The sequence below is a fragment of the Lissotriton helveticus genome, chromosome 1_2 (assembly GCF_964261635.1).
Source record: "Lissotriton helveticus chromosome 1_2, aLisHel1.1, whole genome shotgun sequence".
Taxonomy (NCBI): Eukaryota; Metazoa; Chordata; class Amphibia; order Caudata; family Salamandridae; genus Lissotriton; species Lissotriton helveticus.
The window spans coordinates 147,296,293-147,310,551 of NC_136058.1; the positions used below are offsets into that span (position 1 = coordinate 147,296,293).

A 14,259-nucleotide genomic window follows, 5' to 3' on the forward strand; every position below is an offset into this window, starting at 1 on the left:
GGGAGCTGGCCCTATACTTGCACCATAATAGGTCCTACACCGCTGTTTTAGCGGATCCGGTTCTGGGGTGGTGGTGTTTTTGCCTCGCCTGTACTTTGAAACCTGGGCGCCATCTTGGGAAGGGCTTTTGACGCTTTGTTCACCTCACCTGGAGGCCCTATTTAAACCAGTCCCTCTAGCGCAGCGGGATCGCGCAGCGGGGTTGCCCTCCCTTTTGCCTGAGTCTTGCCAGAGTCCTGCCCGTCTGCGCCCGTCAGCGTCCCGGAGGCGGCGGAGCGGTGTAGGACTTTGATAGGGCGGGGAGGATGATCTGCTATTCTCCTACGACTCTTCGGTCCTTGCAAACTATATCTTGTGCGTGTCGATCCGTTTTTCCGGGTCGTTTCAGGGGCAAACACTCTGCCCGGGATGCGGTTGGTCGCCTGCTTATGCTCCCTCCGATGTTCGGATAGGTGGGGACCGTGTGAAACATCTTTGCTTACTGCTCAACACGAGATCAGTTGGCAGGCATGCCCTTGACATTTTCGATCTTCTTGTCAGGGAACAACCTTTATGCCTTCTGCTGACCGAAACTTGGTTGGGGGAGACGTCTAATCCAGACATCCTAGCGGCTATTCCACCGGACTATAACATCTTTCGCCTGGACAGAGCCAAGGGAAGGGGTGGTGGGGTGGCGGTGGTTGTTAGAGTGTTTCATGCACTATTCTCCCCTTGGATACTATCGTTGGCTCTGAGTCTCTCGCCTTCACTATCAGGCTGTCCCCGCATCAAGCCTTGAAAGGGCTGTTGGTATACAGACCTCCAGGACCCATGGGTTCCTTCTTCGAGGACCTCCAGGTGGCCATTTCCGGATGGGCTTTGTCTGCACAGCATTGTCTGCTGGCGGGCGATTTTAATTTTCATTTGGATATGCCTGAGGATCTGAATTCAAATAAATTGTTTGATATCACTGCCCCTCTGGGCCTTGATCCCTTCCTGACGGGCCCCACGCATGATAAGGGACACACCTTGGATCAAGTGTTTTCATCGATCCCTTTAGTAGATATTGAACTTCTCCCGGTGCTCTGGTCCGATCATAGGTTGGTCAGGTTCTCCATACTGGGGAGCGAGCATCTACCCAGCGGTGCCCCCACCCAGCGTGGATTAGCCTCGAGGGGTTTACATAGAGTGACGCCCGAACTGTTAGCTCAGGCGTTTGTTGACCACCCTTGCCCCATCACGGGTGACCTGGAGTTGGATACAGAGGCCATGCAGGTGTGGCTGGCAGAGAGGCTGAATGATCTAGCCCCTGTAAGGGCCCCTCGATCCACGGCCAAGCGGCAGTCTGCGCCGTGGTTTACGGAGGCGCTGCGTATTGATCGAAGCCAGTGTAAGGTGGCCGAGAGGGCATGGCGCTTTCAGTACGACGGGGAGGCCAGACTCGCCTATAGGATGGCGGTTAAAGCCTACCATCGCAATATTCTCTGTGCAAAAAAAGAATATCTTGCCAGAACGATAGAGGCGGCCTCCAACTCATGCAAGGAGATGTTTACTGTGGTGAGGGAGTTTACGGCCCCTAGATCCAATTTGCATCAAATAGTGTCATCGGAGTCATGGGTCTGTGACCTCGCCAGGTTCTTTACGGATAAGATCAAATCGATCCAGGCCTCCTTTTCAGAGAGGTCCGCTGAAGGGTTTTTTAGCATTGGGTTGGGACTCGTTCCATCGTCTACGCCTGATGTTGCTTTGGCGGAGTCCCCCTCTGTTTCCCCCGACGCTTCCCTTTCGCTTCTGGCCAGTCTCAAATCTGGCTCGCCACTAGACCCATGTCCGGCCAAATTTCTGGCCAGGATGGCGTCGGTGATGAACCCATGGGTGAATCCTCTCCTGAACTTGTCTTTGAGGGAGGGGAGGGTCCCGCGGTCCTGGAAAAGGGCCATGGTGATCCCTCTCCTCAAGAAGCCTGGTTTGGATGCTGAGGTCCTGGCCAACTATAGGCCAATTTCCCTTCTCCCGGCCCTGGCGAAGCTCACGTAGAAGCATGTGCATGGCGTTCTTTCTAGTTTCCTAGAATCTAATGACCTACTGCACCCCTCGCAATCCGGATTCCGGCCTAATCTAAGTACGGAGACGGCACTCCTCGAGGTGTCAGAGGTTATCCGGGAGACACTGGACGCAGGAGGTAAAGCCATGCTTGTCATGCTAGACTTGTTGGCGGCCTTCGACACGTCCCCAATGAGGCGCTTCTCGCCAGACTCTATAACATCGGTCTAAGGGGGACGGTGCTCAAATGGTTTACATCTTTTCTTGAGGACCGCCGACAAACGGTCTGGGCCTCCACGAGCTCCGCTGAGATGCCGCCTTTGGGAGTCGGAGTTCCACAGGGCTCTGTATTGAGTCCGACTCTTTTTAACATCTTTATGACCCCACTGGCGGCACTGGTGGAGGCTTTTGGGGCCCAGATCGTGTCTTACGCGGATGACACGCAACTGCTCTTCACGTGCAGGAAAGATCAGGCATTTGATGGAGAGAGTATCCGGGGGTGCCTGGGGATGGTCTTTGATTGGTTCCAGCGGAACAGTCTTAAGGCCAACTCCAACAAATCGGATGTTCTGCTCTTCGGCTGCGCCTCGGACCCGGATTGGCGAGAGTGGTGGCCATCGGACATGTGTCCTCCTGCTCAGGCATCGTTGGTAGCCAAAAACTTGGGAGTCCAGTTTGACAACAACCTCACGCTCAGATCACACATTCTTGGTCTGACGGGTACCTGTTTTGGTATTTTAAAGATGCTCCGGAAGTTCCTACCTCTGCTTTCAGAGGAGCATAGAAAGATCACTGTTCAAGCCTTAATAGGCTCTAGACTGGACTATGCCAATGCTCTATATTTAGGGCTCCCGGACTATCTTGTCCAGCGGCTGCAAGTGGTGCAGAACTCCGAGGCTCGTGCCATCTTTGGCCTTCATAGGTGAGCGAGAACATCCGGGTTGATGCAGTCGCTCCACTGGCTGCCCATCCGAAAGCGGATTATGTTTAAAACTCTGACCCTGGTGCATAAAGCACTTTCTGGCTCGGGAGCAAGGTATCTGCAGCGTAGGCTTGCCTTTTATCGCCCTGCCCGCTCACTTCGATCGGAATCTTTGTTCCTGGCCGTGGTCCCTCGAGTGAGGAAGGCTCGCACTGGGGGTCGCTCTTTCAGTTTCAGGGCCCCCCAGCTGTGGAACTCCTTGCCTCTCGCCCTTCGCAGTATTTCCAGTCTGCTCCTGTTTAGGAAGAGCCTTAAGACCTGGCTCTTTAACCTCTAGGGTGTTCCTTTTTTTTTTCCTCTGGCTCTGTTTTTATCGTTGTTATGCTTTTTTAATTGCTGAGCTGCCTACATAAAGCGCCGGGACACTCTTTTAGAGTAGCCGTGCGCTATATAAATAAAAGTATAACATAACATGAGAGAGAGAGAGAGAAAGAAAGAATCCGATTCCGCAAGGTTGCGCGTGCACATCACTTGTCTCCTGTCTCCTAAGCAGAAATGATTACAATAGAGTCTTGCAGCGATGATCGCTTTGCGATCGGTTCGCAGTGCGAGACCTAAAAAGAATACTTGTCCTGTAACCAGCTGCTTTATTGCGCGCCCGTGGATTCGGACGAAGGTGCAGTGGTGCTTTTTGAGGTCACCTGTGACTGTGCCACAGTCTTGAAGAGCTTCTCTAGAAGGAAGAACTTTTTATTGAAGTGGCAGCCAAGTTCCTACATAGGGACATCTGTACACTAAGCAGGCAAACCACCCCTGCTATAAGGAGAAACAGATGTAGACTGTTGTCCCTTGTATTTAAACCTGGAGTAAAAACGAAGTGCCTGCTTAATCTCCATATCCGTCCTAGTTCTTACAGTACCCGTACCAGGGGTGTACTTGTAGTTTAATTACTAAAACATGACTCTATAATATTGGAATGCCATCGTAAAAACCTTTTTCCACAAAGATGTTGTGTCAGGTGCACTTTCATCACTGGTGAATAGCTATCAAGCCACTGTTTACCAATCACAGCAAAGGCATGGCAGGAAGCGGCAAACTAAAGAACAATGAACTGCCGCTTGGATCCACAGTAAAGTTTTACAATGATGATCTAGTAAATGCCGCCGCGGTCATCTCACAGCACTCAACTGAGACTTTGATAATAAATGCCGCAGTCAGTGCAGCTGAGCCCGCAAGCCGGCGCGACCCACTTCTGACCTGGCTTGATTCAAAACGTACTTTCCTTAACTTTGCACAGTGAGTGTGCAGTGCTGCAGTCACACGCTCTGCCAAGCCCAGCAGTGTGTGGTATGCACACTGCTGCTTGCTCATGAGTTCATGGGCGGCACTTCCCGTCCCACTTCTGACTGTCTGCCTCAGTGTGTCGGTGGTGTCAAGGAGGCACTATAAATGCGGGATTATACAATTTAGTGTGGTGATGTGGACCCCCACACTAAAATGCGTTTCTGTCACCCAGGGCTTTAAGAGGGATAAAAAAGTGGTCTGTCAAAGGAGCGTGGCTGTTGTAATTTAGGGCGTGTCTTATAAACACGTAAACCAAAAATCTGTGCGTAGCATAGTGTGCTGCCCCACTGGTATTTTTCTGCTTCTGTCGTATCCAGATATATAATACAACAAGTAACATTACACCTACTACAAGCCAGGGCTATTGGCTTTTTTTTGGGTGCAGATTTATATAGCGTGAACTCGACCCGAAGGTATTGGAGCTCTTTACATGAGCGCCGGTTAAGTTACACAAGGACACATTGAGGCACAGCGAGATTAAGTGATTTGCCCAGAATCACAGGATGTGGACGTGACCCCGAGGCTCGAACCTTGGTTTCCCCGCTCCAAAGTCTGCAACCTAGCCGTCGGACCACATCCTCTCCCTAATGTCAATGGTTGTTAGTTGCATATAATAAATAAGGAACAATTATGGCTTTTTTTGTATATAATATTGAAAATGCTTCAGTTCTGAAATGATGACACTGTGAAAGAACTATAACGAGTCTCTTCAAAGTTACATCAAAGTCTTTGAGCAGTGGTACTGCTGCAGAGTTGAGATTTTCTTTTCCAACCCGAGGGTGAGGTCAGAAATGGAGGGCCCGATACGGACCCGTCTCAGCACCTGCTTTTAAGAACTGCCAGTGCACCGGCAGGACAGGACCCGGGTGTCACCCCTAATGCGAGGTACTTGCAGAGCTGCGCTCAAGTACAAAGTTGTAGATCACCATTGTTAACACAAGTGTGAATCCAGCACATTTGTGTTATAAAAGTGTGTTGCATTCATTTTCACGTTTTAAATGTATTGTCTATTTCCTCATTAACTCATTTTCCCTATTAACATGCTTGTTGTTTTTTTCTACAGAAAAAGCAAAGAGCTACAAAGATGAGGGCAACGAATACTTTAAAGAAAAGAATTACAAGAAGGCCATTATCTCGTATACGGAGGGTTTAAACAAGAAGAGCAGCAACGAGGACCTCAATGCCATACTCTACACTAACAGAGCTGCGGCACAGTTTCATCTAGGTAATGACAGTAGTTGGACTGACCAAAGACTGTCTCCAAGGGTGATAAACGTTATACGTGCACATTTGAAGTGTGATATGCTATTTATTACCACTATAAAGTGTGTGCAGGGGTCGTGATTCCCGAGAAGCAACGTATTGAGAGGTTCATGATGCCCCTTCCTTCTTTCTGCTATAAATTAGCATATTCTCTGCGAGTCTTCGTGTATGGCTTAGGCTATGCTGTTTGGACTATATTTTGGGCATGCCTATCTGGAGGTTGATTTACTTCATAGATCTTTCGACTTCAGATTCCAGTGGTGCACTATGCTCGAGTGATGTGTTTTCACAGTACTGTACCTGGTTCATACTTTATATCCTGTCACGTATGCTTTATCACAATATTTAATGTCGTGCCTGCTTTCCATAACTAGCCCAAACTTGTGATCATTGGAAATGTTGGAAGTATGTGTAGTCTGGTGAAATCACACTATGAGAACCAGACGCCAGAAAATGTTCCTTTGATTCTGTGAACTAGTACATTGAACAAAAACCCCAGACTGACCTTACCCTGTGCCCGTTAAAGCAAGCATATCGTGGATGTATTGCACCCTGTGTTCACATCAACTTCCACACAGGGGATTTCAGCATAAACTTCATGAGCAATGAACAGTCAATGCCACACTTTGTGTGAGGGATTATTACCTCTTGAAAGACTGGGCAAACAATCACATTACTGTACAAAAGGGGAATGTGTTTTAGCCCTTTCTCCATCCGCAGGCTCTCCTGCCCAATTCTCTTGCTTGCTCACTGGTCTTGTACTAGTGCACATTCTTTTGGCTAGCTCCCATATCTCTACTATTCAGAATCAGTAGGAGACACATTATTTAATTGATGATCACAGTATTGCAAGAGAAGCAGGCTGACCCCTCTGGAATTGTGGTTTGGGGTGAGCAGGGTATGCATGTTGTTCAATAACTTCCAGGTACACATGCGGTCTCTCCTTCAAAGTGCAAAGTTGTAACTCGTGGCCTTTTTTGTCAGCCTGCTGATTGCTAATGTTTGGTTAATGCTTTGTGTGTGTGACTTGATGAATAATCAGTTTAAGGTCAGGTGGCATCCTGAGCTTCTCAGTCCTGGGACAACAGTGGACCCCACAAAGTGGCACACAATGCAAACCGGTTTATACATCCCACCTTCAATCTTCCAGAAGGTAACGACCTGTTGCAGGGAGGTAACCCATGTTCTCAGCTAAGTGCGCAGATCCACAGTGGATGGCCCAGTTTGACTGCATGAACTGTTGGCTGTTAACATACTGTCGAGCATGCAGCCCCAAAGTAGGGTCAGGCTTTCCACACCTACCTGCTGCTCTGCTTCACCATAGCAGTGCCTCCCATCTGTATAGTCTCTTTTTCCTCTTATTTCTAGGAAAACCTATCTTTATGTCTGGTCTTGCTGGACTAATTTTTTGGTGCTCACCTGTACAGGAGAAGTCCTGAATGTGACGGCGAACAGTGACTAACTGGCATGTTTGTATGTATGTGTGCGCATTCTGAGGGTTCTCCCAATGTTTGCACACAAGTGCTTCTGCCGGTTGTATTGGCTATGGAACCATAACACATTACCAATCCCATACAGTGGGCTTTGTGCTAGTCTTATTATTATTATCTAACATACTCTAGGTAGAGCTAGAACATTCTTTTTCCTTCGGCATCAACCTCACCATAAGGAGTCATTCTTCTCCAATGCCAAGTCCTTCCGTCAGCCTTCGAGGTTACAGAAGTCTTCCTTTTGGAGACAAAGAGGTACTGGTAATGGATGCCAGCGCCAGTTTCTGAAGAATACCCCTCAGGATGCGGGATAGGGTCCTCAGCGTTCCTGACTATGTTGCCCCCCGGGGAGATCCTGCTGGTGGTCTGCCAGTGGTTGGTGGGAGTCTGCGGTTGTTCTTGCCTGCTTGGTGTCTATCAACAACCGACCAGTGGGTTCTGGATGTCCTCCACCGTGGGTATCGGATCGAGTTCCTTTCCCCTCCGCCGCCATCAGGCAGGGTGCGGACTCCGATCCCCTTGACATGGCTCGTCGTTGGTCACTGTTGGACGGCGTGCAGTCCCTGTTTCGTAAGAAGGCGATTGTGCCTGTTCCTCGGTTGGAGTGGGGTCTGAGGACTTATTCTATAATTTTTCCCGTTCCGAAAGTCACGGGGGGTTCGGATTGTGATCAATCTCCAGCCATTGAACCAGTTCCATTCAAGATGGAGAAACCGCAACATGTGAGCCCTCTGATTCAGGCGGGTTGGATGATGTCTACGCTGGATCTCCAAGCTGTGTATCTTCATGTGCCTGTGGCTCTGGGGGATCAGCAATTTCTGCTGTTTTACCCGAGAGGTCGTCATTGGCAGTTCTGTGTCCTTCCGTTTGGTCTCTGTTCCGCTCACAGGGTCTTCACCAAAGAGGTGGCTCCCCTTGTGGCCCATCTTCACCTCCTGGGAGTGTCTGTTTCCTTATCTGGACAATTGGCTTCTCCAGGCACCTTTGGCCATGGTCATGTCCCAGCACCTGTCTTTGCCCATTCATACGCTAAAGCGCCATGGGTTTCTATTGAACTTTCCGAGTGCCACCTGCTTCCTGCCACCCGGAGGTCCTTTATTGGGGCGGACTTCAATGTTGTTCTAGGCAAGGTGTTCCTTCCTCCTTCCAGGGTTCTGCGCCTTCAGTCCCTGTTGAGGGTGTTATTGTCTCAGGCTTCGGCTCCCCTTCTTCAGTGGCTCAAAGTGCAGGGTCACATGGCCACAACAGTCTTCACGGTTCCGTGGGCCAGGTTCCATCTTCGGCCTTTGCTGTCACACCTTCACACTGAATGCCTTTCCCGGGTTTGGGACTACACTGTGGCGGTGCCAGTGTCTCTGGAGTTTGTGTCCGCTCACCGGTGGTGGCTGGATTCTTCAAATCTCTCCAATCGGTTGTGGCTTCGACCACCCCTTCCGGTGGTGTTGGCAACGGATGCCAGTGCGTCCGGCTGGGGTGCTACTCTGGGTCAGTGGTCTGTCCAGGCTCGTTAGCTGAGATTGGAGTCCTGCCGGTCCTCCAACTGGAAGGAACTGTCTTCTGTGGAGCATGCTCTTCGATTCTTCCAGGATCGGCTGCTGGGGTGCAATGTTCTGGTGCGGACCAACGACACAGTCACTGTGGCTTACATCAATAACCAGGATAGTACTCGCAGTCCTTCCTTGAATCTGGTGGCCTGTGTGATTGCAGGTTGGGAGGAGATACATCTTCTGGCCATCTCTGCTCAACATATCCGGGGTTTGGACAATGTGGTAGCAGATGCCTTGAGTCGCAGGTTTCCGTCATCTCTGACTTTGTGCCCCTCTCCCAGGATTTTCCGGTTGCTCTGCCAGAGGTTCAGGACTCCCAGGCTGGACTTGTTTTCTTCCAGGACCAATGCTCTGCTTCCCCTTTTTTGTTCCCAGACCCTGGAGATGGCTGCTTGGGGCGTAGAGGTTTTGTCTCTCCTGTGGCCTCCTTGGTTGCTGTATGCCTTTCCTCCCTTTCCTCTGATTCTGGCGTTTCTGCTGGAGGTGCAGAGGGTGGGAGCGCAGGTGGTGGCTGTCTTACCTCAATGGCCCAGGAAGTCCTGGTTCCCGTTGTTGCTGAGCCTGGCGGTGGGTTCTCCTTGGATTCTGCCTCGCTGCCAATCTTCCCTGAGGTCGACCTCTTCCTCACACCTGGTCCCTCTCACCATGGCGGTCTGGAGGTGGAACGGCTGTCTCTTGGGGTCAGGGGTTTGCCTGACCACTTTATTACGGTGATGCAGGCATCCCATAGGAAGTCTACTTTGTCCTCCTACTCTAAACATTTGGCTTCCTTCTCCTCCTGGTCTTCTGGGCTTGATCTGTCTTCTACCTCTTGCACTGTCGCTAATATCCTTCAGTTTTTTCTGGATGGGTTTTAGAAGGACTATGCTTTGTCTACCCTGAAGGGACAATGGGCTGCTATTTGGGCTTTCCGGGATCCGGTTTCGCTCTCGTCTTCGGATGGGTTGTTGGTATCTTGGTTGTTCCTCAGTTTCTCTCTCTCCTCTCCTTCTGCTCATTCTTCTGTTCCTCCTTGGGATCTTTCTTTGGTCCTGGGGCTCTTCAGCCCTCTTGCTTTGAGCCTTTGGAGTCTGTTGACCTCAAAGTCCTCTCCTTTAAGGTGGCTTTTCTGGTGGCCATTACTTCAGCTCGGAGGTTGGTTGAGCTCACTGCTTTACGTTGTTCTCCTCCTTTCTTACGGTTCATGGATGACGCAGTGGTCCTCTGTTTGGATCATGGGTTTGTTCCTAAGATTCGTTCTATGTTTCATTCTTCTCAGGAATTGATCCTCCCTTGATTCTGCCCTTCTCCTTCCTCTCCTGCTGAGCTATTGTTGCACACTCTTGATGTGAAGTCTGTATTATCTATCTATGTTGCCCGGTCTGCTGTGTTTCGTTCTTCTGACTCCCTCTTTGTGACATTTGGTCTGGCTGGTCGGGGGAAGGTTGCATCCCGCCTTATACTGGGTCACTGGACCAAATCTGTTATTTCTCTGGCTTATCAGGGCTCTGGACTGCCTTTCCCTGCTGGGGTTCAGGCCGGGCCCACTAGGCGTATCTCTGCTTCCTGGGCTGCTTTTCATGGGGTTTCCCTTGATGAGATCCGTCGGGCTGGGACTTGGGCTGCTGATTCTATTTTTGTGAAGCATTACTGTTTGAATTGTGCTCTGTCTGACCGTACAAATTTTGGTTGTGGTGTTGCGTGCTCTGGGGGGTGTCCCCCCTGACCCCCCACCTGATTCTGTGTATTTATTAAACATGTTGACTTGCTGCACTCCACTTATGTGTTCGGTCTGTGTTCAGTGTGGGGCATGCCAAAGGCCTTCCTGTGTTGTTGCTTTGGTATGCCTCATTAGTGATGACTGGGTTGAGGACGAGGGACGTAGAGGTAATGCTCTGATTACTTACGGGTAATCCTCATTACTCTTAGTCCTACTCGTCCTCGACCCAGTCATGCTTATGTTCAGGCCTTTGTTGCTTGGTATGTCAGGAGGTGCTTTCTGTTTGTTGGCTATGTGATCATAGCCCCTGGCAGGAGGGTTAGTGGAGCCTAAAAAGCATTTCCTGTTTTGTTTCCAGTTAGTGGAAGATACCTCATTAGTGATGACTGGGTCAAGGACGAATAGGACTAAGAGTAGTGAGGATTACCGGTAAGTAATCAGAGCAGTACTGACCTGATTTGCAGGTGCGCATCTGTGTATCACCATGAGATAACAAATCATAGTCCTGCTCCATGTTAGATCAGCCACCTCTTGATCTCCTTCTTAGCTAGTGGTATTGTTCATCAGGTGCAGGAGCCATACTCATTCTGAATTGTGATGAAGTCCTGAGGGGCCGATCCATGCTACCCCAGGATTATGCTTACTCTATCTTCACCAACCCCCCTATCAGACTACTTAAGAACAAAAAAAAAACCCATCTTTTCCCCCTACCCCGGTCCCCCCCATTATCCCTACCTCCTCCCTCCCCCTCCCCTCAGACATGTTGCTCTCCCTTACAGCGCACTTGTTGCACAATATGCATTTCTATCACTTCGTTGAAGTCCCTATGGCAGTACTCAATGTCCCATCTAGAGTGATGCTCCCACATCAATCTTCCCACCCACCGTCCGTCCCACCCATTCGCCAGTGGTTATGTTCCCATGTAGTAAAGGGATTCCCCCACATCCCAGGGGATCAGTCATCGTCATCAGTCGGGTTCTTAAGAAGATCCACCATCGCCCCCCAGGCTCTCGCCATTTCCAGTAATCTATTGTTGTCAGTTCTCCGGGCCATCTGCAGCCGGAAAGTCCCCTCAGTCTGCCCACTTTATAAGCTCCCACAGCCATCGCGCAGTATTGAGGGCAGTGGCCGCCTTCCAATAGCTAGTAATTTTCCCTTTTAGCTAGGACTAACCCTAAATCCAGGAATTTACTGGTGAGTTTGTTACGGCAGTGTGGGAGAACCAGTGTAACAGGCAAACCCCTGGAGTCAGCAGCAGCTCCCTGTCCGTCACTTCCTTCAGCCTGGTCAGTACCTCTCCCCAGAACCCGTGAAGTAGTGGGCAATCCCAGAGCATGTGCACAAACACAGCATTTTGCATCGTGGGCAGGCAGTGTGGGAGCCGAAAAACTCATTCGGTTTATGAGGAGTGAGGTACGCCCGATGAAACACATAGAATTGTATTAGCTGGAATCTTGCATTCCAGGAGCATTTCCATGCTCGTTCCAGCAGCATCTCCCACGGCTTTGCCTCTATGGGTGTCCCCAGGTCCGCCTCCCATTTAATGCGCAGAGTCCTGGACCCTTGTCAATCTCCTATACAGGCATGTAACCGCCTTAATCTTACCAGCCGAGGTGACCACGTACTGGCAAGGGAGGAAGGTCTGTGGCTCCTCCATTCCTTTTTTCCAGTGTTGACGCACAGCAGCCATCAACACCGCATGCAAAAGGAAGTCCTGAGCTGGCAATTCATGTCGCTCCATGAGGTCTTGAAATGGTCAGAGGGTACCATCCTCCTACAGATCCCCAACGGTGGCGATCCCCAGTTCCTCCCATTCCCACAGTCTCTGCCACTCCCCCCGTATGGCAGCTCCTCACAGAGCCATATTGGAATCTCTGGCTTATACGCATGGACCACCTTGTTTCGTCGTAGGGCCCTATTCCAACATTGCTGCATTACCCAGAGATCTCTGGGCACCTCCCTTTCACGCACCGGTAGCTGGAGCAAAATCCTAGACCTTCCCGCCTAGGGCGCATCATAGTAGTCAATGCCACTCTACACCTCCCTGAGCCCCACAGAAAACTCGTAACCATAAAGCTTAATTGGGCAAAATATTTCCCAGGCACCCAAAGTGGTAGCGTAGTAAAGTAGGCGAGGCAGGGTTATCATTTTTAGCAGCGCCACTCGTCACGCAACCGATAAAGGCAAAGTCCCCCAAAAATCAAAATTACTCCTGGTAGTTCTCAGTGCGCTCCCTATGTTGCCCTCAAATATATCAGCAGCCTCGTGATAAATTCGGACCCCCAAATAAGGCAAGCATCTGCCTTCCCAGCACACATCCAGCCCCTCAGGAGGGTCACCTCTGCCCCCTCGTACTGAAAATAGGCAGGTCTTATTCCAATTGACTTTAGGGCCTGCCGCTCGCCCTAGTCTCGCCAGCAATTCCCGAGCCCCCCGTAACTCATTGGTAGCATTGGCAAGGAACATTAACAAATTGTCAGCATATAGAGCAATGTAGTGCATCTGACCCATCCCCTCTAAACCCATGTAGTGCCTCCCCGTCCGTGCGTGGACCGCCTGAGGCTCCATTGCCAGGGCAAATAGAAGGGGAGACAGCGGGCAGCCCTGTCTCGTCCCCCTGCCCACATCACAAGCCTCAGAAATCGTCCCCCCCATTCGAACCCTGGCCGTCGAGCGATTATACAGAATCTTCGTCCAGGTCCCAAATTCTTCACCTAAGCCAAACATCCTCAAGACCTTAAACAGATAAGGCCACTCTTAACTATCAAAGGCATTTTCAATGTCTATCGATAGAACACATGCCTCATCTCCCTCTGCCTCCGTCCCGTGCAGCAATTGACACAACCTCCGTATGTTCATAGCCGTATTCCGGTAGGAATAAAACCAGCCTGGTCCCCATGCACCAGAGTTGTCATATGTACCATCGGGCGACTGGCCAAAACACTGCTCCAGATCTTATCATCAATATTTAACATCGCCAGAGGGCGATAGGCTGTGCGGTCCCATTCCGGCTTGCTCGGTTTAAGGAGGGGTACGATCACTGCTTCCCTTGTTGAGCTAGGCAAGTATCCATCTTGTTTCGACCTATTGTAAAGGGTTACCAGTTGCGGAGCTAGTAAATCTACATAGGTTACATAAAACTCAGATGGTAATCCATCGGTACCCAGCGTTTTGTTCTTGGCCATACGCTTTATGGCTCCCCTGACCTCGCCCAGCTCCACCGGTCAACCCAGGTTCTCCGCGTCCCCCGCCTCAATCTGAGGCAGTTCAATATCTAGGAAATCCCCTTCCTCCAGCTGTCTGGGGTCTAACCTGCTGCGATCTAAAGTAGTGTAGTATTCCAGGAACTGCATGTTAATGGCCTGCTGTCCATAGTGTACTGCCCCCCCCCTTCTTCTTGTAGTTCAAGGACCGGTGTACCTCTGCGGGCTGGGTTTGCCAACCAAGCTAGTAGTGCACTAGATTTGTCTCTTTTAGAGTGCGCACGCGCCGCATACGCCCTGTAATCAAAGCACCTCAGCCTCTCTACTTGCGTCGCCACCTCTTCTTTCGCTCTCAACAGCTCCTCCTGTTTATCCTACCGACTAGGTCTCTCCCTTTCTTTCTCCCTGAGCCGCCGCTCCGCCTGCTGTACCTCACTCAATAAAGTTCTACTAACTCCCACAGCCTCCCTAATGCACCGCCCACGTATCACTACCTTGAATGCGTCCCACTCATTATGCAGATTAGAGGATGTGTTGACGTTATGCTGAAAGTATTCCTCAATAGCAGAGCCTATGGTGGTTCGGAAGACCTGGTGTTCTAGTGCTTCCGTTCGGAGACACCAACTAGGGATCACCGTTCTAAGTCGAACCCAATGCAGGGACACCAAGAGCGGGTTGTGATCAGAAGTCGTCCTAGCCAGGTACTCACTCATTGTGACAGTCATATGGACATCAGGGGAGCACAGTATAGCGTCCAGCCGGACGTGCA

The 14,259-nt window shown here is 50.4% G+C and overlaps 1 protein-coding gene across 1 annotated transcript in view; it reads left to right on the forward strand.

Moving 5' to 3' along the window:
• Positions 1 to 14,259, forward strand: part of TTC4 (tetratricopeptide repeat domain 4) — a 160,306-nt gene that overhangs the window by 64,167 nt on the left and 81,880 nt on the right. The window contains exon 3 of the mRNA XM_078670273.1: positions 5,352 to 5,513. Coding sequence (XP_078526399.1) covers positions 5,352 to 5,513 — 162 coding nt within the window. The remainder of the gene's footprint in view (positions 1 to 5,351; positions 5,514 to 14,259) is intronic.